At 41.5% G+C, this 26315-nt stretch overlaps 1 protein-coding gene across 5 annotated transcripts in view; it reads right to left on the minus strand.

The window, feature by feature from the left end:
- Nucleotides 1-26315, minus strand: part of TIAM1 (TIAM Rac1 associated GEF 1) — a 132805-nt gene that overhangs the window by 33704 nt on the left and 72786 nt on the right. For 3 of the 5 annotated variants that reach the window (XM_068545751.1, XM_068545750.1, XM_068545749.1), the window contains 2 exons: nucleotides 21031-21255; nucleotides 7292-7395 (listed from right to left, as the gene is read on the minus strand). In XM_068545751.1, the coding sequence (XP_068401852.1) occupies nucleotides 7292-7395; nucleotides 21031-21255 (329 nt within the window). Of the gene's footprint in view, nucleotides 1-3173; nucleotides 3264-7291; nucleotides 7396-21030; nucleotides 21256-26315 lie in introns of those variants that run through there. The other 2 variants (XM_068545754.1, XM_068545753.1) reach the window with 1 other exon arrangement.

Below are 26315 nucleotides of genomic sequence, written 5' to 3' on the forward strand. Positions count from 1 at the left end.
GCCCTGCCCTCCAGCTAATCCCAAACTCTCCTCTGTCACTTTGATTTGTCACTCGTCAAAACAACAAATGTATAACTGGCACCTTCGCTTACACAATGCTTTTCTAAATGTCCCAACAATAACCACAGCTGCCTGTCTTTACATGCAAATTAATAACATAGCTATTACTCATGATACCTAAATCCATCCCCGTATTCCCATCAGAGACACAGGAGACCTTTCTGCAGTTTTATCATTTAGACAAGTTGCCATGAGAACTCCAATGTCCTCACAGATTACACCAAGGATGTCCCACACTTTAAGAAAAGGCAAGTTATGACCTTGGGACTTTGACATATCAAAGGCAGGAAATTCAAAAGACATTTCCCTTTGTGCTCCCAATTTGCACCACGCCGACTTGTTGCCATTCTCAGCAATATCTAGCTCGAATAATGAAAGGCATGACATGGAGTTTCTGGATTTTCGTTCCCTCCGTTTCACCATAAATACTTTGAGGTTTCCATTTTTAAGAGTGTGAGTAGGGTTCCTGACTTTGCCTATGTCAAGTCCACCACCTCTAAGGTTCAGTATTCTGAGTTTTAAGCAGGCCCATCGGGAAAGCTCAGGTTAGTGGGATGTGGGCCAGGGCTCTAGTGCTCTACACCTAGCCGTCTCCTACCCAACCTCACGTCTAACAGGCAGGTTCCCCACCTTCTTCCTGGCACACCCCTCCTGAGCCAAGTCCTGGATTATATTAGGAAATACCTTTAGCATCCCAGCGGATACCTAAAAATATCCTTGAGTCCTCTTCTGAGAGTTCAGAGCCTTAGGCATCCCTTCCTTATAAGACAGAGTCTTCCTAAGCTAAGACAGATTTATCGGGGGGCGGTGGGGGGGGAACGGTTTCTCCGCTGGCAAGCCCGTTCTCTGATTCAAGTTATAAACTCTCAGGTTTATCAAGGAACTGGGTCAATATGGACATAATCTTTTTACTGTCAATTCCATGTTATCTAAATAAATAATAAATAAATTTAATAAAATAAACAAACAAAAAGACACAGAATAACAAGTTATATTGTATATATTGTCAAGGGGTGTTATTTATAAGGCTCTTAATGAAATTTTTGCTTGGAAACAACTTCAAAGGATATCATCAAGTTTGAGAATTTTGTTTTACTAAAATATTACCCCCCAAAAAATAAAATGCAAGTCGTCTTTAGAATACCTCTAACCTAGAGATTTTACATGTTGTGGCCCAGTTTTTAAGTCCCCCTGCCCCCATACTGTGGCCAAACTTATTTGCATCAAAACCTATTAGGACCTGGGGTGGGGGGATGGGGGATGAACTGGGAGATTGGAATTGACATACATACACTATTGATACTATGTATAAAATCGATAACTAATGAGAACCTACTGTATAGGTCAGGGAACTCTACTCAGTGCTCTGTGGTGACCTAAATGGGAAGGAAATCCAAAAAAGAGGGGATATATGTATTCGTATAGCTGATTCACTTTGCTGTACAGTAGAAACTAACACAATATTGTAAAGCAACCATGCTCCAATAAAAATTAATTTTAAAAAACCTATTAGGACCTTCTCCATGTAGCTTGGCCAGGATATAGGATGTAGAAGGAGTTGAGTGCAGTGCTTTCCTCACTCTATCACTGAGTGACATGGCATCCTGGTCATTTACACATCAAGCACTGTAGCCCAGGAACAGAGCTGCCTTGAGAGGTCCTCAACATAACTCCTAAAAGCCAAGTTTCCTGGAATTGGTACAAGTAGCAAAGGATTGCTGGAAAGAAGAAGACAGACACAGTTTCTCCAAGTCCAAACCTCTCCCCGTTTGAGGACTGCCATCAGTCACCCTGGAAATGAAAAGCACTTATAGGCATTTCAGAGCTGCCAGTTAAAACTGTTAAAGGGTGGCAAAGCTGCTCTACTGTCAGGATGAAGAGTTACCCACCCAACGTACAGAAATGAACATGACAATTGAAGGAGGAAACGGGCTAGTTTACTGAGGTCTGCATGAAGTTCAATGTTTATAATATCACTTTCTTCCTGTGGAAGATGAAAAGAAAGTACAAAAAGAGGGGGGTAGGCTTTCAAGTACACACTATCAACCCAAGCTACCCAGCTGTTAAAGCTCTTCCTGTTATGCAACCACCAAAGGCAATTTCTATCTCGGGATGAGTTCAGAGTTCTAAAACTGTCCTTTGAGTCTGACCGATTTAACACTTCCCACAGATTTAAAAGGGGCCAGAGTGGCCTGAAATCTTATAGCCTTTATTTAAGCTTTTTTGGGAAACAAACACCAAAGTAACATATTCCATAATTTCAGAGACCCTCATATACAATGATAACCCCTATAGTTCTCTGGCATCTTTTTGGTCTCCTTTTGAACAAACTTTGAAGAAGAAACATTCAATAAGGATAAAGGCTTACTTGAGTAAATCAGGTGTACTCACCGTCCAAGTTCAATTTCATTAAGTGACACGAAGTCTAATAGTCAACAGACTCTGATATTAATATTTAACTATTAAAAGGTTTAACTTGATTTTAAATTATTCCTCCCCCTTAACCCACTAAAAATTTTTCTTATTAAAGAGGCAACAATTACCGTAGGAATTGGCATACACAATATAGGTCAGTTGACATTAAATCATTAATACATTCCCTGGGCCAACACTTGTAAATCCACCTGCTTCTCAAGTAAGCAGAAATAAAGTCAAAAGCACTTAAAACTTTATAGGAGGCAAGTTGAACATCCTTCTTCCAGAAATGCTTGCTGAATACTTAGGCTACCTGATCGGAGGTGGAGATGGGGAGACTTATCACACATTTAACACAAACATGTTCAAAACCTCAACACCCAAAAGAAAGAGGGAAACATTCAAATGACATTTAATTTTAAAAATAATAATAACAACCCACCTTTCTGTCATTTAGAAATGAAAAAACAGATACGTGTAAAGATTCTTGGCAAACTCAACTTCACGCCAACTACTGATGACCCCCACTCCCATGTTAAAATGTATATTCTCTATCAACAAGGGGATCTAACGGGCAGAAGCCTGCAGTATGGGGACATGGGACAAGCATGTCACCATCATTTGAACTGGGAAACAAATCAGCCAGAAAGTCGTAACATAAACAAAGGCTAGCAAGATAGAATTCAAACAGTGCTCACCAGGTGAAGCGTCCGATATACAGAATCACCGGACTTGCCACTGTTTTCAATCCTGGGCTTGCGCTTTATTTTCCACAAAGCAGACATCATCGGGAATGTATTCTCATGATAATTCTACCTCCTGACACGTTCCACAAAGAAACAGAAGTTTCTTAAAATACTCGGAGAGCACCGAATGCCTTCTGGCTCCTGAGAGAGCATCCTCCCATCCACACAGCCCATGCCGGCTGTGCCGTGAAGACCTACGGCTGCATCTCTACAGAGCGAGGACAGAGACGGTGCGACCCGACAGCAGCCCCCTCTGCCCGTCAGTGCCCTCTGGGAGGGTGTCAAAGGCCAACCGATAGACCAGAATTTATGCTTTGATTTCACCTGGCTAAACAGCAGAAGTTCCAGAAAGGGAGAGCCAAGAGGCAAGAAAACAATGCAAAAAAAAAAAAAAAAAAAAAAACGCCTCCCGGGATGTGAGCGTCTCTACCCTGCAGACTGAGATCAGCTGATTGGCCTGCATCCTGCACTGAACAGGAATATTAAACCCGCCAGGCTCAAACTTTGAAGACACCCCTCACAGAGTTGAGAGCAGACATTAAAAACCAAAACATTTTTTTAACAGTTCATATTTTCACAATGTCCCCCAAATGCTTTGTTACAAAACCAAACATTTCCAAGACAATAACAATTTGGACTGAAAAGAAAAAAGAAGGCTTTCCAATTGGAAATGCTCTGAAAATGATTCTCATACATTGGGCTAAGTGGAAAACAAAATCACAGCTGCCAGGGGGTCTGGAATGCATGATAGGACTGCCCGGAGCTAATTAGCATTCATTTCCAGAGACAAGAGTTTTCAATTAGAAGCAGGGAAACAAGTGGGTGGGGGGGGTGGTGAGGAGGTCCTTTGAGGTTGTCACCCACAGTCATAAGAGGAAGGAGGCGGCTTACAAAGAGAAAGGCCGCCAGACTATCCCTGCGGTGTGAAAGTCCCACGCCCCAACCCCGTGGATGTGACAGTCCCGTGTCACCACCGGCTCAGCAACAAACTCACAATTACCTACTTGCTCAACCCCCGAAGACCACGTGCCGCAAAAACAGCCATCTAAAAGAAATTTGTAAGAACACATAAAACTCCAACATGCATTCTCTTTATCCCGCCCACTGTTTCACAAAATGATTCATTTAGGAAGAGCAGCAAAAATATTAAACAAATAAACAAAATCGACAGCCCTCATGTATTCAGCCAGAATAAAAAATGATTTCCTGTTTTATTTCATTTATTCATTTGTTTGTTTATCTATTTATCTAGTTTTTACATTCTACACCCAGCCTGGTGCATTCAAATTAAGGCTAAATCATCCCTCCACTTTTAGGCAGCTTACTTAAATATGAATGTTTGGTTTATCCTCAAGAAAAATGACACACTGATATAGGAGCCGCATCAAAAAATATTGATCCTTAATCAAGAAACTTAAGATACACACTGGCTCTTACTTTAAATCATGAAAAAAGACACGAAGCTTAAGCATTAGAAAAATATTTAAGCGGCTAATGAGTATACAGTTGCCTCTTAAACAACTTGGGGGTTAGAGGTGCCGAATATCCTTGCAGTCAAAAATCCACGTATAACTTATACTCCCCCCTACCCTCATATACGTAGTTCTTCCGTATCCCTGTGGTTCGTCCGCATCCACGGTTCCGTATCTGTAGATTCAACCCACTGCAGATCGGTAGTACTATTTACTATTGGAAGAAAATCCACGTATAAGTGGACCCTCGCAATTCAACCGCGTGTTGTTCAAGGTTCAACTGTATATCTAAACTGGCTTATACTATCACTAATTAATTACTTCCTTCCTTTTTTGAAACCTGGTATTTAATACCAGACCTTAACAATCTGGCCAGAAGGTCATTTTAGCAAAGCAGTTAACAACAGAGAGCCTCGTTTTGTCATCTCAGAGCTGTGTGACCTTCAGTAAGTTGCTTAACCTCTCTGTTCCAATATTGTCATCTATAAAATAGGGGGAATAACAGTATCTATCTCTCAGTGGTATTGTGAGAATGAGATAGGTTAATATGGAACAGCACCCAATATATACAAGACACTAAGTATTAGCTCTCATTTATTACTAATAACGAAATCATTCAAATAAAGAAGATAAAATCTGAATCAAACCAACACCAGGAGTATTTTCAGGTACAGAATCACACAGTGCTCCTACGTCCAATCTATAAAAAAAGGACTGTGAACCTATGGTGTCAATGAGTCTACTTTATGATCTTCAAAAATACTCAGATCATTACCCAAACTTGTCAATAACTTCCAAGAAATTCTCCTTCATGAGAGCCTACCATGCATTTCTACAGTGAAATCCAGGAACCGCATCACCTGCTCCTATACTTGACCCTGGCTGTTCCAGGCACGTTTCAGGGTCTTGTTCTCAGGAGAAAGAGCCATGAAATCACAGAGGCACCTGGGATCAGTCAACAAAACCCTGGGGCCTCTTCCTTCCTCTCTGCTGCCAGAACCGAATATTATAGAGGACCCTGTTTGGGACTTCATGACTCACTATATTTAAAATGGAAACAATCTCTCAAAATCCACAAAGGGAAGGGAACACTGGGCTATTATAGTGAGGTAAAAATGATCCAAGTTAAAAAGTATTCAGAAATAAATGTCTTAGATACAGGAAAAATAACTGTACTCCCAGATCAAATTAGAAACTGAGAATTAACATTTTTAGTTTAATAATAGAACAATTTAATAAATAGTCTTCAAAATATCTTACCTCACACGGAAATATCTGTTTCTCTTGAGGGCCACTCACCCTCCCCCACCTCCCCAAAAAAGTAGGTAAAAGGCCACAAAAATAAAAAGTAACTTTAAACAGCTTTTGTTTGTTTTTTTGCCTTTAAATGAAACATGCATGTTTCCGTTTACTGGCTTTTTAATTAATAACCAACAACATAAAGCCTTTCAGTCTGCAAATATTAAATTTATAAACATTAAAATTACTTTAAAATATTAAATTTTATACTGTGCTCAACTTAGACACTGAGAATGATGATCCTATGACGGCAAAAGAGAAACATACGGATAAAAGCAATGCTGAAGATAGTCTAACATATGCACTCAAGAAAGTCCTACAAAGATATATAAAGACAAAAAGAGACAGAGAAGTATACACAGAGCAATGTAGGTTTTTGAAATAATCATTCAGATTTGAAGAGTATAGTTCCATTATCAATATCAGTTATATTTTTGACCCAGCCAATCATCCAATTACTGGACAAAGGCAAGAATCACGTGATATTGTAGATGAGAAAAACAAAGGTATAATTTAAAGTTACATGATTTGCTCAGGTTAAGTGACTGGTCAATGTCAAGCAAAAGAATAGGAGACAGACAGGGGGACCAACATAAATATGTCAACAACATTCTGAAAACAAAAGACGAATAAATACGGGCATAATCACATTTCACTGTTTTTACTGGGGAGGGGGTCTTTCAGATATAGGTAACAGAGTTTTCAAATTGTTATACTCTGGAGACCGTGCTGAGAAGAGGTTACTGACACATAGAACTCTTCAGGAAGTGGAATAAAAGCATGAGGAATTATGGAAAACAAATTCACAGTTGCCCCAAAGAGTCAGGATAAGAGCTTTGTCACAGTGCTCAACCCGGTGAGGGTCACTGTATTTGGATTAACAAAAAGATTGTTTCTTTCCCTTTAATGTAAAAGATGCTCACCTTTCACAAGAGCTAAACATAAAGATAATGCAAAGGGAGTTTGTTATAGAAACCATGAGTAGCAAGAAAGTATAACTGACCCAATTGTACACATTTTAGATGCTGTTTCGTCATACATATATGGAAGCATAAGAAGGAAACAGGATGAAATGAGACTTGAATTCATTAAGAGTGAGCTCTGCCCTATATTCTCACATATGGGTTTGTCCTCAAGGCTATAATTTGGATTTCATATCCTATTTAGTGACATCTCAGAAGTAAAAACACTTTGGTCCCGTGGAGGGGACTTCTAACCACATACAGCTGCAGAGGTGACGTGTCAGCTGTGATTCTTTGGTGGTTCAAGACATGGGATGTGCAAATGGAAATCTCTCACCTTGCTGCTGTGATCAGTCTCATCTGAGGATTCCAAGTCTGGCCCTTCGGTCTCCTCCAGAGCAGTCTCAGCACTACTGCCCTGCTGGCTGCAGAGGCTGTGCCCTGCAAGGTGAAGTCAGAAGAACACATGGGTCAGCACATAGTCATTGCTATAAGCCATGCCAGTGCAAGGGAGTATGGCGTCAAGCTCATGACGTGCACATATATTGTTAGACACTCCAAGTATGTGCTCCATGATCTTGGTTCAATAAATGTTAGTTTTTGTTGTTTTTATTGTTACCACTATTATTATTATTTTATAACATAGTATATTTTTTATTATTTATAATACATATTTTATAATATACAATAATTGCTGTGGACTGAATATTTATGTCCCCCCTCAATTTCATACGCTGAAGCCCTAATCCCTAATGGGACTGTATGTGGAGATGAGGCCTTTGGGAACTAAGTAGGTTTAGATGAGGTCTTGAGGATGGGCCTCCACCAGAGCTCCCCTCCCCTCATGTAAGGACACAGAGAAAATGCAGCTGTCTGCAAGCCAGAAGAGAGCCATCAGCAGGAACCCTGATCTTGAACTTCCCAGCCTCCAAAACTGTGAGAAATAAATTTATCTGTTGTTTAAGCCACCCAGTCTGTGGTATTCTGTCACAGCAGCCCCAGCTGACTAAGACAATAATTTACTATCCATCTATCTATGAAATAAAATTTAAATAAAATTAAATTATTTGATTGATTTATAATCAAATTAATTGCTGGATCAATTACTTCATTGCTAAAATAACTGAAAAACCCATTCTGAGAAGAACATTAAAAAAAATAATAACTTTCATATAGATTACCTGGCAAACTTCAAACATCTTATAACACCCACTCTTCCCACCATATTCTATGCAAAAGTGTAGGCAACTTTCTTTCCTATTTTACCAAGTCCCTACTGCAGTGGTTGGCTATGGTAGCCCCCTGCACTGGGGAAGAGAACATTAAGATCTCTTTCCTCTGGGGGGATTCTCAAATTTAAAGAGCATCTGAACTGCCTGGGGGTTCATGTTATGCAGATTCAGATTCAATAGGTATATGGTTGGACCTACGATTCTGCATTTCTTACAAGCTCCAAGATGTTATCAATCAAGAGGTCCATGGACCACACTTGGAATAACAAGTCTCTAGTATATTTACAAACCTCTAGCTAGTCTGATAAGACAGTGGTTTGATGACCATTATCTTAGAATATGCCAGGCACTGACTGGGTCAGGGACTACAGCACCATCACTCTAACCCGATGAGAGAGAAGGGAAGAAGGAGGAGAAGAAGAGAAGGGAAGAAAGAGAGAGAAGGGAAGAAAGAGAAGAAAAGAGAAGAGAGAAGGAGCCACTTTCTGACTCCTTGGATGAAAGCGTCAGTCTGCAAAGAGGCTGCCTTATTCCAATGACACGGTTACAGTCACAAGCTGTTTAGCATGACTTTCTGATCAAATTCTAGGTTGCTTGGGAAACTAAGGAAAGAAGCCAATCCCTGAGCAAACCTCGCTCCAAGGCTGCGTCCTGTGGTCCCCTTCCCTTCCTCCGGAATGAAGCACCAATGAAGAGAATGCCTACCTTGTATGGTCTGTAAGTTTCTGTCTGAACCCCGCCGCCTCCCCGCACCTAGTCGAAAAGAAGTGCAAGAAAATCGTAGAGCCAGAACTCTACGATTTTCTTGCACTTCTTTTAATTACTTCCTCACTCAATAACATGGTGGGAGCCATCAAAGAAAGATGCTCACTTAACTTGGTGGACATCAACAATGTCACACCGTCACCACCAGAGGAAAAAAGAGTGATTGAATACTTTAAATGGGGGCAATGACCTAGATGCTGGGGCTAGAAAGAAGGGGAAGATCTGAACAGCGTTAAGCTCTGAGATGGCAGGAACCACGCTCCCTCAGCGCTAAGCAGGGTGGCGAGGCTGTACACAAGGTCACCTTCACGCTGTAATCTGCATAATGGCGACCCCCAGATGGTACAGCCAAATACTGTGACCCTGCATATCTCCACTGTATATCATAATGCCTGGGGTCTAGAGGTTGCTCACAAAATAGTGGAAAAAGGAATGAAAGGATTTTCATTGTTAACAATATCGTGGGCCAGGCATCCTAAAAAGGAAGCAAAAAAACCCTAATTCTACAAAACACTTAGAAATTCTAAGTATCAATAAAATAGAACAAAATTCTTTTTATATTTTTTTCATTATTATTATTTTTTGGCAGTGCCATGCAGCATGCGGATAGTTCCCTGACCAGGGATTGAACCCGTGCCCTCTACAGTGGAAGCATAGAGTCTTAACCACTGGACCGCCAGGGAAGTCTCCCCAAATCCTTTTTAAACATAAAGCTGAGCTCCAAGAAATGCCCAGAGCCCAAAATGAAGAAGACAAAGGAAGCAGGAGGGGTGGGCCAGTCCCAAAGCCATGGCAGTGCTGAGTAATCCATCAGTCTCCAAACTCCAAACCCTAGAGCGGGAACCTGCTGGTGTCAGGAGGGGAAAACGTTTAGGAGGAAAACTGTACACATGGCAGGTACACAGGGCACCAGCCCCCCTGGGCTCCTGGGTTCTAAGTACCTTGAGCGCTCCCCAGCCACTGTGACAATCAAACACGCACCCCTACAGAGCCCAACAGCAGAACCATCCCAGCTTGGGAACCACAGCCCTGGAGCCTTTGGTGTCAACTGTGAAGCCGTGAGACAGAAAACAACTGTTGGGTCAGTACAAACTGGAGAGTCAGAATCAAATCTCCCACATTCATATGGTTCCTTTGATAAGGCTACACTTTTACCCCAAAAAGACTCAAAAAGATTTTTTTTCAAAAGTACTCACTGGCAAAAGAGAAAAAAAAAAAAAAAAAGAAGGAAAAAGGAAGCTGATTTAACTCTGCCTATACTCTGGGATGAGTGGGGATGGAGGAAGAAGGGTTTTTTCTTGGAGGTGACAACCACAGGCTGGCTGCACGGGTGTCTGAGATTCAGATTTACACTATGTCCTACATTCTGGAGACTCCGACGTCTTAGTCTGCTCGGGCTGCTGTAACTAGGACCGCAGACTGGGTCGCTTAAACAACAGACATTTATTTCTCTCAGTTCTGGAGGATGGAAGTCAAAGATCAAGGTGCCAGCAGAGTCTTTCCTTGGTGAGGCCCTTTCCCTGGCTTGCAGACGGCCGCCACCTCACTGGGCACCCACATGACCGCTCTCTGTGTGTGCAAGGAGAGAGGGGGTGAACCCTGGCCCCTCTTCCTCTTCTTACAAGGACCCTAATCCAGCTTGTAACTTCGTCTAAACTTAATTACCTCCCTACGGCCCCCAACTCCTAATAACCCCTCACATCAGGGGTTAGGACTTCAATACAGGAATTCAGTCCGTGATCCTCAAGATGAAAAATTGCCATGAAGTTGTTCTAAATTTGTATTCCAAGGGCATCTGGCAGAAGCCAAAACAAGTCTGCTCTAGAGGGATTCATCCTTAACGACGGGATCATATTAATGGTCAGACATAAGCTGGGTCAAACAAGAACCTATAATCCATTATTATAAACACAGGAGAACCAAGTCCCCACGAGGGAGAAGCAACAGCCTCAACAAGCAGCAGATCAGACTCCCGAGGAATAATACCGCAATTATCAGATAGAGACTGTCAAAACGAGTACGCTTTAAAAAAAGGGGGGCGGGGGACAAGAAAAGAGAGACTTTCAAAAAAGACCAGGTAAATTAGTAAATTTTTTAGAAATGAGAACTACACTCACTGAAATTAAACACTCAATGGATAAGAATAAGAGTTGAAGAAAGAAGCTAGGACGGCCTATCTGAAGACATTATCTCACTACAGCACAGAAATTCTCAAATGCTCAAACTCTCAACACAGAATTGTATTTCAAGCTAAAATAGTACTCAAGAAGAAAAATATAATAAAAATCATTTGACAGAGTGAGAAAGTTGACTAATACAGAACCTCGCTAAAGAAAAAATTCTCTAAAGGATGTACTTTGGGTGGGAAAATATATATACACACACACACACGTATAATCTAGTATACAAGGTTACCAGAGAGATAAATAGAGAGCTGATAGTCACACAGGCAAGTTGTAGTGTATAAAACAACACTCCACACACATCCAAAAAGGCATCTGGAGGTAAAAAATACAAGATGAAACTAAAGCAATGGTGGGCGATTGTATTTAAACCATTTCATGGTCCTTTTATGCTTCAAGTGCGAAGTAAAAATAATTTGGTCCTTGTTTTGTTAGAAATCGTGTTAAAATTTTAAGGGCAACCACTAAAAGAATAGAATTAGACTGTATAAGTTGAAAGGGGAAAGTGGAGTTTAGAAATTCAGCCAAAAGAGAGTACAGGAAAGGGCAGGAAGAACAAACAAGATCAAGACAGCAAAAGACGATGATAGAAATGAGACAAAATACATGGATCTTCTGAATAAATGTAATGTAGACTAAACTCAATATTTAAACTTCATGTTTAGATAAAACCCAAAATAATGTCATACAAAGCCCCACCTATATGCTTATAGGCAAGAAATAGACCTAAACAAAAAGACACAGAAGATTGAAAGTATAGGGATGGAAAATATATTAGGCAAACGTAAAGAACGCTCTCCAAATGCCAGACAAAATAGATTTAGTCAGACTATAGAAGACGTAAACATCAAGAATTATTATGCTTGATCCATGAATTTTAAACCCTATTCACAAGGATTAGCAGTTTATGCAAACAGCCCACATATGAGGCCATAATACAAATCTCAACAAATGCCAAAGAATCTGAATTCAGACAGACCACACTGGCAGCATTATTTTTGGAACTAAATTTGTTATGAAAGAGCAAAAGGCTAGTAATACCAAAGACAGTTTTAGAGAAGAAAAACAAGACTGGGATACTTTCCCTACCAGATATCAAAATGTATTTAAAGTTACAATAATATAAGGCAGTGCAGAATTAGCAAGAAGACAGGCTAACAGAACAGAGAGTCCCAGAAACAGCCCCACCCGTGTATGGAAGTGTGATGTACAGCAGATGTGTCACTGAAGATCCAGGGGAAAAGAATGGAACATTTGATAATGTGGCTAGGACAGCAGATTACCCACATGGGAAAATAAAAAGCTGAACCCTAACTCACATCATTCACAAGAATCAGTACCAGGGAGGTATAAACCAGAAAGTGAACAGTCCAAACTATAAATCTTTCAGAAGGAAATACAGAAGAAAATGTCTGTTGCCCAGGGGAGAGAGAAGGATTTCTTAAACAAGATACAAAAAGCACAAATCCTATAAGATAGAAAATCAGATTTTACTAAAATTAAAAACTTCTCTTTGTCAAAAGGCACCATAAAGGCAATAAGATTTATTATAGACTGAGAAAAGTTATCTTCAACACATATAACTGGCAAAAAATATTAATATCTAGAATATAAAAGAAGTCCTATGAATCAGTAACTGTGGGTCTATCTGATTCTAAAGTATATATTCTTTTTTTACCCTGTTAGCTATGTTTCTGCCCTTAACTGAAGATAAAAATTAACAAAATAGGAGAGAAAGAGAAAAGGCAATGCAGTTGTGGTAGACAATTGGCAAAGACGGCAGTGATGATTCCTCCCATCCCTTTAAGCACGGATCTTTGTGTCAATGTCCCCACCCCATGAATTTGGGTTGGCCTTGTTTGTGACTTGTTTTGGCCAACAGAATGTGACATAAGTGGTGATATATGAATTCTGAGCTAAGGCTTCAAGTGGCTTTGCAGGTTCTTGTCTGGTCCCCCAGGAACCCTGGACCCACCATACAATGAAACCCCCAAGCTAGCTTCTTGAGGAAGAGAGACCTCAAGGAAGGAGGGGTCCAGCCAAACAATCACCAAATATGTGAGTAAGGCCATCTTAAACCAGCCCCAGTCAAGCCCAGATGACAAAGCCACAAGAGTGACTGAGGCAAGGAGAGCAGAACAACCGTCCAGCTGAGCCTGGCCCAAACTGCTGAGCACAGTGAGCAAATTAAATGGTTGTTTTGGGCGGTTTGTTACCTAGCAGTAGATAGCCAACACGTGGTTAGGGGGAACTTAGTCATCCAAGAGAGCCAGAGGGGCAGGAATTGACAGTGGTGCCCGTCAAGAATGCTGAAGAGAAGACACTGGCATGGCAGGAACAGGGAATCCAAACCAGGAAAAAGTCCTGTTTTTGCTCCCACACTTCAAGGCCTTCTCTGAACACTTCCCAGCTGAAGAGGCTTATAGAACACCATTGTCGAGTTTCTATGCAACCCCATACACACACAGATTTGCGACTTCCTACTCTTCCTTTACCACAAGAGACCTTCCTCTAAGAGCAGACCCTGAAGGGATTATTCCCTTTGTCGTGGAGGTAGCTGTCCCCATTCAATTACCAGTACACGTGCAGATGGCTCCAGAAAGCTGAAGACAAGGCTGAGAGCTGGTTGAGGAAGAAATCAGAGCAGGGAACTGCCTGTCCCACTTCACTCTATGCCCAGCACTTAGCACATCACCACCTGGCATAAAAGAGGCGCCAGCAACACGTGGCAGCACAGAGAGGAAGCAGGGCCAAAACTAAAGAGACAAAGGATGAGCAGGGGTATACAGTGGAGAATTATTCAGCCATAAAAAGGAAGGAAATCTACTCTTTGCAAAAACGTGGATGGACCCTGAGGGCATCATGCTAAGTGAAATACGTCAGACAGAGAAAAGCAAATACTGTATGATCTCACTTATGTGTGGAATCTAAAACAAAACAAGCAAAACAAAAACAAAAACAAAAAAAACCTCACAGATACAGAGAACAGACTGGGGGCTGTCAGAGGTAGGGGGCTGGGGGGCAGGTGGGTGAAATGGGTCAAAAGGTATAAATTTACAGCTATAATACATAAGTCATGGGGATGTCATGTACAGCATGACGACTATAGTTAATAATACTATACTGTATATTTGAGATTTGCTAAGAAAGTAGATCTCAAAAGTTCTCATCACCAAGAAAAAAATATTGTAACTATGTATGGTGATGGGTGTTAACTAGGCATTGTGGTGATCCTTTTGCAATGTATACAAATATCAGATCATGATGTTGTACACCTGAAACTAATATAATGTTATTCTACCCCAATTAAAAAAAAAAAAAGATGAACAGTGGGTGGGCAGTCTCAGAGAATGAGGAGGCACAGGGCAGGGCTGAGGCCCAGCAGGACAGGACCCATAGGCTATCTCAAAAGCTGCCATAAATAACATTCATTGTTGTGAACAGGTGTGATCATTTCTCTGCTTCTTCAAATTATTTTCACATCATAATGTGATTGTTTTGTGACGGAGGAAACCTTTGCTGCTAGCACGTCCCACTCACCGTTAGCCGGATAGACAACAATGAGGTTAGGAGCAGTACAAACACATGAATGTAAGCTTACATTTTGATTTATCTTTGATTTACTTGGATGAGATGCATTCACTAAGGCTCCATTTAAGCCCATGAGGGTCTTAAATTTAATGGAGGAAGGAAAAAAATCTTTGCCTTATGAGATACATTAACAATGTAAGTTAAACTAGCAGATTCTCCAATTCAAACATTTCCAAAGAGGAACCAATCATAACTAATTATTGAGTGAAGAAAATGAGGGGAAGGGAGCAAAAAAAGGTTTAGACACGGCCAATAAAGACATTTAGCTGGAATCCAGTCATTAAGCAATGGTTTTGCTTTTCAGCCATTTTACTGTCATATAAGAATAAGAATTCCATAGACACACTCATAACATATAAGATCGGCATAAACACTTGCCCCTCCCCCAAGCTAAGAAAACAAAACCAAAACAATTATAAAGGAAAAAAAAAAAAAAAAAACTGGGGAGAGCTAAATATACACTACTAAAAAAAAGAAAAAAAAAGGAGAAACACTACAATTTTAACTTGGGAGACAAATAATAACTTCTTTCCAACCAAATTTCACAAAACCCCAGTGTCTGTTTCTCTACAGAGAACATTTTTTTAATCCAAAAACACTGTAGATATAGTCCTTCCCAATCCTATCAGCTTGTTGTGAAACTCAAATAATATATAATCCACTAACGTTCCTTAAAATTATACAAATGGAGGCTCTTATCTCTGAAACGACATTTTTTTCCACACACAGGACTCAACGGGTGTCATTAATCAAATCCAGCTGGAAATCAGGCCTAGGCTTTCGGGTTTCCCTAGCAGGGCCCACAGAAGCGGGCCATGTGCTGTGTGACAATAAGCATTGCACACAGTTTACAAAACGCACATGGCTCCAAATTTTATCGACAAACAACTAGAAGGCCATGTGCTACTGGTATCTGTGAGACTTCAGTGAATCTGGAGAATGGGACCATATCTGTTTGTAGGAAGGTAAATCTGTGCAGTTCCTCTTTCTTGGCTGCCCCTCCTGCCGTCTGGTTGTCTTCTGTTTGCAGAATGGAGCACCAGACAATCTGCATGGAACATCAGCCCGAAATAGAACCTTGCATTTCACAGGCACTGCAGGGAAGCAAGCACTGCCTGGCAAATCAAAGGCTGTTGAGTGCTTAACGACTCCTCGCTCTGACCAAGATGCCTTGGCTCTCCTGGCTGTCACAGAAGCCTTTCCTGTTACAGCAAAGGGTGCTTAATCTACTTCCTGCAGGAGGGCTATCTGTGCTCACTGCGGCTTGCGATCTTTCACTCAGCATCAGACAGAGTAAGATCAAGGGGGCTGACTCTCCAAACCCAAGGCTGGCCCTAATTGTCTTTAACAGGTAGAGGCCAGTGCTAAAGTCAAATGAATGTGAGCCTTAAGGACAGAACTTAAAGTGAGAGAGACAAACAGACATTTTGAAGCCTTGGAAAGATACCATGGATGCCCCTTGAATTATGATTCTTATAACTTCCATAAAATTGGGGGCTTTTGTTTTTCTGAAACTTACTTTTCAAATAATTTTAGATCTAGATTTGCTTTCCTATATTGACGTTCACTGTAATAGTTCCCTAACTGGGGAGTGTAGGTATATACATTCTAATCAACCAGGCCAGTTCTTTCAACTGGAGACTTTGCCCCTGTGGGGGCATTTAGCAATGTCTGAAGATTATTTTTCACACAACTTGGGGGGAGGGGGTTAGAAACGACTAGCTGAGAGTTGTCTGCAGGAATACTGCTAACGTGAAGGCACAGGACAGCCTCCCACAACAAAGAATTATCTGGCCCCAAATGTCAGTAGCACCAGATGAGATCAGTATTCAAAATAAATCACACAGGAACATTACAGAGGCTTTTTGGAAAGCTCACAGAAACAGAGTTTTGCAACTTCCTATGCCAGCTTCCCCTTCACTTCAGGCTCTTCCTAAAATAATAGCCACTGAAGGAACTAGCTTTTTTCCTGGACCCCCTTCCCCCATTTTCTTACCAGTCTGTACCTAAACAACTGTTGAAAAAAAGAAAGAAAGAAAAAAGATGAAGAATAGCCCCAGGAAGATTTCAACAAGGACACATGGATGGCCAATGGCCAAGAATGGAAACTGAGTCTTAGAGAGAACACTTAGGATGGAATCTATTCTCCAGTCCCTGGCTTTCCAAGCCAACAAGGCAATCCAGTCACCATGTGTCCCTCCTATACTGAGGAAGAGGAGGATAAAGAAGATCACCTACCCGGTTGTCATTACAAAAACCCCAATGAAGCAGACCACAGAATGTTATCCACAAACACCCCTGTAGATGGTCTGCATGGGACCATAAGGATTCCAATCATCTTACCATTCCACCCAGATGAAAAAAAGAGGATCAATAACCAAGAATAGTCAGTGACCTAAGGGAGTAGCCTCCAATCTTAGTGGCACGTTAGAATCACCTAAGGATTTTTAAGCAACCATCCAACACGTGCAAACCCAGCCCCGACCTCAGACCAAGGGAATCGTGACCTCTGAAAAGGGGCTCAGGGGTCTGAGCCTTCTAGACTGCAGAATCTACTTCTTTCTACCTGGGGAAGGAAACTACCTTAAGTATACTTCATAAACTTAGTTATCAGACAATCCACCCGGTGCAGACTGAAGTGGAAGACAGGACAGCGAGGAGATCAAAACCGAGCAGCCTCTGGTTACAAGCTAGAGAACCTCCCCATCCCCACAAGAGACTGTGCTTTGAATGCATAACATTTGAGTACCTCTTAGAACATATTCTAAACACTTCACTTTCATCACTCAGTCATTCCTCTCAACAACCTCATTTGACAGTGGTGTGGTACGATCCCCATTTTATGCACAAGGACACGGGGCACAGAGAGATCAAGCGTAATCTGCTCAAAGTCATGAAGCTAATAAACATAAAAATAGGACTCATTCCCAAGGAACCTGGTTCCAGAGCCCACTCTTAGGCACTAGGTAGTGATATTTCTACCTCGAGGAAACAAACCTCTCCATAAAAAAGGCTTCAGAAATAATCCAGCCCTGAAAGCTAATCACATATTCCAATCAGAATTCTCAGGACAGGATCAAGGCCAAGTCTGCATACTTGGACTTGTAAAATGGGGCAATCCACAGGCCCAGCCTCCTACAGACGGGCACCAGCCAGGGTGCCTGTGGACACGGCCAGGCCCTCCATCAAGGCTGCCTCACACCCACTATGGCCACCCTAAGATGGTCCCTGCATCAAACCTCAACTCCGTCACTCAGGAGGCTTCTTATTTTTAGTTACTGCTATATTTAGATGAAGGCTATAGTCTAGCCTGCCCACTGTACACATTTTCTCAGTTGTTTTCTATTGTCACTGCAGCTGTCTGTGCACACTGCTTTATAAACTCTGCCTCATTATGGAACCATCTTTCAGGTTATTTTATCCTGTTTACTTGCCCCCTCTTTTATCTTGCACTGTTAAATAGGGACTAGGAAATGGCAGCAACCAGAAGGCAGACACGCTGAGACGCAGGTGGGGAGCCTGAGTGAATGCTTGCCTCCAGGCAGTCTGATGGGGCCGCCACTACCGAGAGCACTTGAGAATTCTTCTGGAACTTAGTAATGTTGAAACCAACTTAGAAACTGTCCAGAAAACCCACACTGTGACTTTACTTTCATGCTGTATTCTTGAACCAAGTTGATTACCTAACTTGACCAAGCACACTTGGTTCTGAAGGATTTTTGATCCCTACAAGATATTAAAAGGTGAAGCAATTAAAAAACAAAGGACTACACTAAAATGTTAAGTATGAGGACGGAATCATGTCATAGTCATCATTATAACTTTCAACATCCAGATTAATGTCCGGCACAGAGCAAATACTTAAGAAATGTCAGTTCCAAGTTATGATCTGGAAACAAATAACTAAATCTTCTACGGACGATTCCAAAATAAAAGTTTTAATGTGGTTTAAACAACAGTAGGTTCAGTGGATGTAGCATGCAGATTACAAAGGTGTCTGGTCTGAAGGAGGATGTTAAGGTCAGCTGCTGACAGGATAGGGCTACATATACAAAATATACTCAAATATTCCCAAAACAGACACCTATGTACAAACACATTTTTAAATTAAAAAAAATTTTTAATAAAAGGCCTTAAAACTTGGCAAACTGTGTGCACATGCAAACGCACGCACACACACACACAAATCTTTTTTCAAAAGAAAGAAATCTATCAAGACTATGATTGTGTTTAAAGGAACAAATCATGAGCAATTTCAATCACACTTTATATCAGGGGTCTGTAAAAGGCCAGATAGCAAATATTTTCAGCCTTGCAGACCATGAGTCCCAGTCATAACTACTCAACTCTGCCACTGCAATGGGAAAGCAGCCAGAGACAAAACATCAATGAATGGGCGTGACTGTGTTCTAATAAAACTTTATTCACAAAAACAGGCCATAGTCTGGATTTGGCCAGTGGGTCTTAGTTTGCCAACACCTACTTTATATCCATAACCCACAGGAAGGGCTCAGACAGGAAAAAAAATCCAAAAAAGGTTGAGTACACACTGTTGTTTGTAGTATGTACATCCAGACCTTAGAAAGTCCTTTCAATAACCTAATCTAACACAACACGCCTTACTCAGTCATTTTACAGAAACCACTGTGAACGGAGTTTTACGGGATTGAGCCTGCCATCTTGTGGTCACATAAAAGAACAACCTTCATGGTATCCATTCCCTATCATTAAGGGTACACAGCTCCCTGGTTAGATAAAGACAAATACCATATGATATCACTCACATGTGGAATCTAAAATATGACACAAATGGACCTATCTGTGAAACAGAAACAAAATCAGGGACATACAGAACAGACTGGTGGTTGCCAAGGGGAAGGGAGGCGGGGGAGGAATGGAGTGGGAGTTTGGGGTTAGCAGATGTAAGCTATTATATATAGAATGGATAAACAACAAGGTTCTATATTCAATATCCTGTGATAAACCATAAGAGGAAAGACTATGAAGAAGAATGTATATATATATATGTATAACTGAGTCACTTTGCTGTACAGCAGTAATTAACACAACATTGTAATTCAACTATACTTCAATAAAAAATAAAAAAAAAATTTTTTTTAAAGGGTACACAGCTCCCTGGGGTCCTTTTCTAAAGATGGGATTGGCGTGTGGGTACTGCAATGACAAAATGAGTCAGAAGTCAACAGTAACTAAGTGTGATTGATTCTCTCGAGCCTCAACTTGTCAAATTCTCCTAGGGAACCACCCAATAAAAGGATGAACTGTCACAAGGCTTCCGCTTGTGATTTATTCTTACCAAGCCAAGCTTCAGAAGGGACTTTGAAAAACAAGAATACTCAGAGTACCTACACTCAGAAGTGGAAAATGAAGACTTTTTTTAACCCGAGTTTTAAAGAGAAAATAAATCCCAAACCCCAGCTTACCAAATCAACCCCAACTTTAGAACCAGGTCATGGTGAGGTAAATGATAGCCGTATCTGTTCCCCTGTGGCCTTGCTCCCTGATTCTCCCGCTGAACAAGAATGGGCGCCTGTGTAGCAAGGTGAAGAAAACCTAAGTCTCGTACCAGGAAACAAACTCAGGAGAAAGAGAGACGCAAGCAAGTAGGAAGAGTATAACAGGAGCAGGGCCCATGGGAAAGATGTCTTTGCAGGGTCCTGGGGAGCTTGGTGGGGTGCCAGGAAGGCTTCCCAGGGCAGCTGTTCCTTTCTGAATGAGTATAAGGTTGCCAGAGGGAGCGGGAAGAAACGTGTAAACAGGAGAAGTGGCAGATGGGGCGGGGCAGGGCAGGGGGTTCCACCGATGGGCTCTTGTCCAGACTCTACGTCACAAGGGCCCAAGAGAAAAGTTGACCAGACACCAGTTCTGGGCATATTTCCGCTCTGGGCATCTCATCCCACATCTTCCTCTTCCACAGAAGGCAAAGCAGGGCTGGGTGATTTGGGGGATGGCGCCATGGAAGGCAGGGAGCCCCAGCATCTTAAGTGATTCCTGGCACTTCTGTGTCTCCAACTCTCTGTCCACAGCCAAGAGACAGTGGCCTCTACCCATTTATCTTTCTCCCAAATGACAAACAACAGCAGCATGACAAAGCTTTCCATTGCAGCCCAACAGTAGTTCCACCAGCACAAAAGTTCCTGGCCCCTTTGAAATTTCGACAGGAAGCTCAGTAATCTGCTCATCTTACTCACACATCTTAGGTGACCTGCCAGATGCAGGAAATCCACAGAAATACGCAAGCCGCATGGGCAGCCTCCGAGGGGCAGCCCGGTGCACAGCCATACCTGTGTTGCTGGTGAGAAAGGCGAGAGGGTTCTCGCTGAGGTCGGCGGGGCCGTCCAGCCGGAGAGGCGGGCTCCCCAGCAGCTCTGCTCCTCCCTCCAGCTCGGGGTAGGTCCTCACCAGGAGGCCCAGGGACAGCTGCGCAAGGAAATCTTTGAGCACAGAGGCATTCAGGGTGCCCGCAGCACGATTATTGATCTCAAGAATCTCATCTCCCGCTTTCAGGCCTGCCAACGCGAGACGGAAAATGTTTAATGTCACACACGCATAAAAGCAGCTGCAGCATCAAATCAGATCACAGCATCTTAGACGCCCTGTTTCGAAAGGGCACACCGAGCTCTCCTGTTATAGGTGTTGCTGCAAACAGGCTGTAGTGTGCAAAGGGGAATCATCGGGTGATCACGTGGGCTTTGGTTTTGGAGGGTTCTAGACTGGGATGTCACAGTATGCCTATCCTGTCCTGAATACACCAGCTAAACAAATTTATTCCTTCTTGAGTCTATGTGCTCTAAGCATCTGCCAATTGCTCCTCGCAAATGCTAATTCTGGCTATCGTCCTAGCATTTCGAGGGGAAAAGATGGAAAGGCTCCCTGACTGCAGCAACTTCTATGCCTTCTTGTGCTACGGTGGACACGTGTGCACAGTCAGCTAAAGTCTGTGAATCATTTCTACGGAACCAAAATGCAGGCATCTCCTCGGCTACAACCACTGAAGGTCATCTTATTCCAAACACACTGAGAGATGATAGTTTACGGAACCAAATGCAATCATATCTTCCCCTCCCCCACCTTTTATTTGAAACTACATCAGGACCTTGGGGTGAATGGCCTTTTGAAGGTCCCCAAAGGTTCTGCTACTTTTGCAAAGCATGCTGGGGAGTTGCCTAAGCTTGGGACCCAGAGGAGCGGCCGTGAACCAGCCCAGCCTAGGAGAACAAGAACTTGTGACTGACCCGGGGCAGGTCCACCTGACATTAAAAGAACATTCCAGCAGTTTGAGAAAGGGAGAGATTAGGGAAGAACAGGAGAGGAAATAAGGTTTCCCTTCAGTTAAGAAGAAGAAAGGAGTCTGATTCTTATTTTCTAGACTAATGTGGAAAAACAAACTTGAAAAAGGGAGTGACTGAAGGGCAGAGACAAAGGATGAACTGCCAAACACAAAGCCACAGAGTCCCCCAGGCACCCGCAGTTCTCACTCTGATTCCACAGAAAAATAATTCCGCAGAGAAGTTCTCACTTCCCAACTTCACCGGGTCACACCTATCGGCCAGCTTTACTCAGGGTTCCAAAATACTTGAAATCAATTTTCTATCATAAAATACTCCAAGAAACATCGCAGGTGAGGAGGCAATGGGAGAGAAATGAGAAGGTTTTCCTCCACGTCAGAGGCAGAATTCTGGGAGACTAACCATTCCATTTTTTTAGGTGAAAGATTTTGGCATCACAGCATTTGAATTGAAAACACAAAATTTCCACATGTGAAAGGCAATTATTGGTTTTTAAGTGTTCTCCTGGAGACAATTGTTTTGGTTAGATATTAGAGGAGGTAAAATAAGGAGAAAAAGAAGAAACAACTTAACAACTAAAAACATCTGCAAGTTTTTTGTTTTTTTAAAAGAATTTATAGGTTTGCGGGAATTCCCTGGCGGTCCAGTGGTTAGGACTCTGGGCTCTCACTGCCTAGGGCCCGGGTTCAATCCCTGGTCAGGGAACTAAGATCCCGCAAGCCACTCGGCCAAAAACTAAATAAATAAAAATAAAATAATAATTAAAAAAAAGAATTTCTAGGTTGCTGTGACTGGTTGAATAACAATGTGTAGTGGGTTGAAGGGTGGCCCCTAAAAAGATATGTCCATGTCCCAAAACCTGGGAATGTGAGCTTATTTGGAAACAGGATCTTTGCAGCTGTAATTCAGTAAAAGATCTTGAGAGAAAATCATGCTGGATTATCTGATGGGTCCTAAACCCACTGAAAAGTGTCCTTGTAAGAGACACTCAAAAGAGAGACACAGAGAGAAGAGGAGAAAGTTATGTGAAGACGGAGGATGAGATTGGAGCAGTGCTGCCACACCTGGAGCCTCCAGATGAAGGAAGAAGCAAGAAAGGATTCTCCCCTAGAGCCTCCCAGGGACCAAAGCCCTGCACACACCTTGGTTTCAGACTCTGTCCTCTAGAACTGTGGGAGAATACAGTTCTGGTTTTGTTTTTTTTTAACATCTTTATTGGAGTATAATTGCTTTACAATGGTGTGTTACTTTCTGCTTTATAACAAAGTGAATCAGCTATATGTATACATATATCCCCATATCCCCTCCCTCTTGCACCTCCCTCCCACCCTTCCTATCCCACCCCTCTAGGTGGTCACAAAGCACCGAGCTGATCTCCCTGTGCTATGCGGCTGCTTCCCACTAGCAATCTATTTTACGTTTGGTAGTGTATATATGTCCATGCCACTCTTTCACTTCATCCCAGCTTACCCTTCCCCCTCCCCGTGTCCTCAAGTCCATTCTCTACGTCTGCATCTTTACGCCTGTCCTGCCCCTAGGTTCTTCAGAGCCATTTTGTTTTTGTTTTTGTTCTTTTAGATTCCATATATATGTGTTAGCATATGGTATGTGTTTTTCTCTTTCTGACTTACTTCACTCTGTATGACAGACTCTAGGCCCATCTACCTCACTACAAATAACTCAATTTCATTTCTTTTTATGGCTGAGTAATATTCCATTGTATATATGTGCCACATCTTCTTTATCCATTCATCTGTCAATGGACACTTAGGTTGCTTCCATGTCCTGGCTATTGTAAATAGAGCTGCAATGAACATTGTGGTACATGACTCTTTCTGAATTATGGTTTTCTCAGGGTATATGCCCAGTAGTGGGATTGCTGGGTCGTAGGGTAGTTCTATTTTTAGTTTTTGAAGGAACCTCCATACTGTTCTCCATAGTGGCTGTATCAATTTACATTCCCACCAACAGTACAAGAGGGTTCCCTTTTCTCCACACCCTCTCCAGCATTTACTGTCTGTAGATTTTTTGATGGCCATTCTGACTGGTGTGAGGTGATACCTCATTGTAGTTTTGATTTGTATTTCTCTAATGATTAGTGATGTTGAGCATCCTTTCATGTGTTTGTTGGCTATCTGTATATCTTCTCTGGAGAAATGTCTATTTAGGTCTTCTGCTCATTTTTGGATTGGGTTGTTTTTTTTTTTTTTTGATATTGATCTGCATGAGCTGCTTGTATATTTTGGAGATTAATCCTTTGTCAGTTGCTTCATTTGCAAATATTTTCTCCCATTCTGAGGGCTGTCTTTTCGTCGTTTATGGTTTCCTTTGCTGTGCAAAAGCTTTTAAGTTTCATTAAGTCCCATTTGTTTATTTTTGTTTTTATTTCCATTTCTCTAGGAGGTGGATCAAAAAGGATCCTGCTGTGATGTATGTCATAGAGTGTTCTGCCTATGTTTTCCTCTAAGAGTTTTATAGTGTCTGGCCTTACATTTAGGTCTTTAATCCATTTTGAGTTTATTTTTGTGTATGGTGTTAGGGAGTGTTCTAATTTCATTCTTTTACATGTAGCTGTCCAGTTTTCCCAGCACCACTTATTGAAGAGGCTGTCTTTTCTACATTGTATATTCTTGCCTCCTTTATCAAAGATAAGGTGACCATATGTGCGTGGGTTTATCTCTGGGCTTTCTACCCTGTTCCATTGATCTACATTTCTGTTTTTGTGCCAGTACCATACTGTCTTGTTTACTGTAGCTTTGTAGTAGAGTCTGAAGTCTGGGAGCCTGATTCCTGCAGCTCCGTTTTTCTTTCTCAAGATTGCTTTGGCCATTCGGAGTCTTTTGTATTTCCATACAAATTGTGAAGTTTTTTGTTCTAGTTCTGTGAAAAATGCCATTGGTAGTTTGATAGGGATTGCACTGAATCCGTAGATTGCTTTGGGTAGTAGAGTCATTTTCACAATGTTGATTCTTCCAATCCAAGAACATGGTATATCTCTCCATCTGTTTGTATCATCTTTAATTTCTTTCATCAGTGTCTTATAGTTTTCTGCATACAGATCTTTTGTCTCCTTAGGTAGGTTTATTCCTAGGTATTTTATTCTTCTTGTTGCAGTGGTAAATGGGAATATTTCCTTAATTTCCCTTTCAGATTTTTCATCATTAGTGTATAGGAATGCAAGAGATTTCTGTGCATTAATTTTATATCCTGCTACTTTACCAAATTCATTGATTAGCTCTAGTAGTTTTCTGGTAGCATCTTTAGGATTCTCTATGTATAGTAGCATGTCATCTGCAAACAGGGACAGCTTTACCTCTTCTTTTCCGATTTGGATTCCTTTTATTTCTTTTTCTTCTCTGATTGCTGTGGCTAAAACTTCCAAAACTATGTTGAATAACAGTGGTGAGAGTGGATAACCTTGTCTTGTTCCTGATCTTAGAGGAAATGGTTTCAGTTTTTCACCACTGAGAATGATGCTGGCTGTGGGTTTGTCATGTACGGCCTTTATTATGTAAGTTCCCTCTATGCCTACTTTCTGGAGAGTTTTTATCCTAAATGGGTGTTGAATTTTGTCAAAAGCTTTGTCTGAATCTACTGAGATGATCATGTGGTTTTTCTCCTTCAATTTGTTAATATGGTGTATCACATTGACTGATTTGTGTATATTGAAGAATCCCTGCATTCCTGGGATAAACCCCACTTGATCATGGTGTATGATCCTTTTAATGTGCTGTTGGATTCTGTTTGCTAGTATTTTGTTGAGGATTTTTGCATCTATGTTCATCAATGATATTGGCCTGTAGTTTTCTTTCTTTGTGACATCTTTATCTGGTTTAGGTATCAGGGTGATGGTGGCCTCGTAGAATGAGTTGGGGTGTGTTCCTCCCTCTGTTATATTTTGGAAGAGTTTTAGAAGGATAGGTGTTAGCTCTTCTCTAAATGTTTGATAGAATTCACCTATGAAGCCATCTGGTCCTGGGCTTTAGTTTGTTGGAAGATTTTTAATCACAGTCTCAATTTCAGTGCTTATGATTGGTCTGATTATATATTCTGTTTCTTCCTGGTTCAGTCTTGGAAGGTTGTGCTTTTCTAAGAAGGTGTCCATTTCTTCCAGGTTGTCCATTTTACTGGCATATAGTTGCTTATAGCAGTCTCTCATGATCCTTTGTATTTCTGCAGTGTCAGTTGTTACTTCTTTTTCATTTCTAATTCTATTGATTTGAGTCTTCTCCCTTTTTTTCTTGATGAGTCTGGCTAATGGATTATCAATTTTGTTTATC

This window comes from Eschrichtius robustus, chromosome 6 (genome assembly GCF_028021215.1).
Source record: "Eschrichtius robustus isolate mEscRob2 chromosome 6, mEscRob2.pri, whole genome shotgun sequence".
In the NCBI taxonomy this organism is placed as follows: domain Eukaryota; kingdom Metazoa; phylum Chordata; class Mammalia; order Artiodactyla; family Eschrichtiidae; genus Eschrichtius; species Eschrichtius robustus.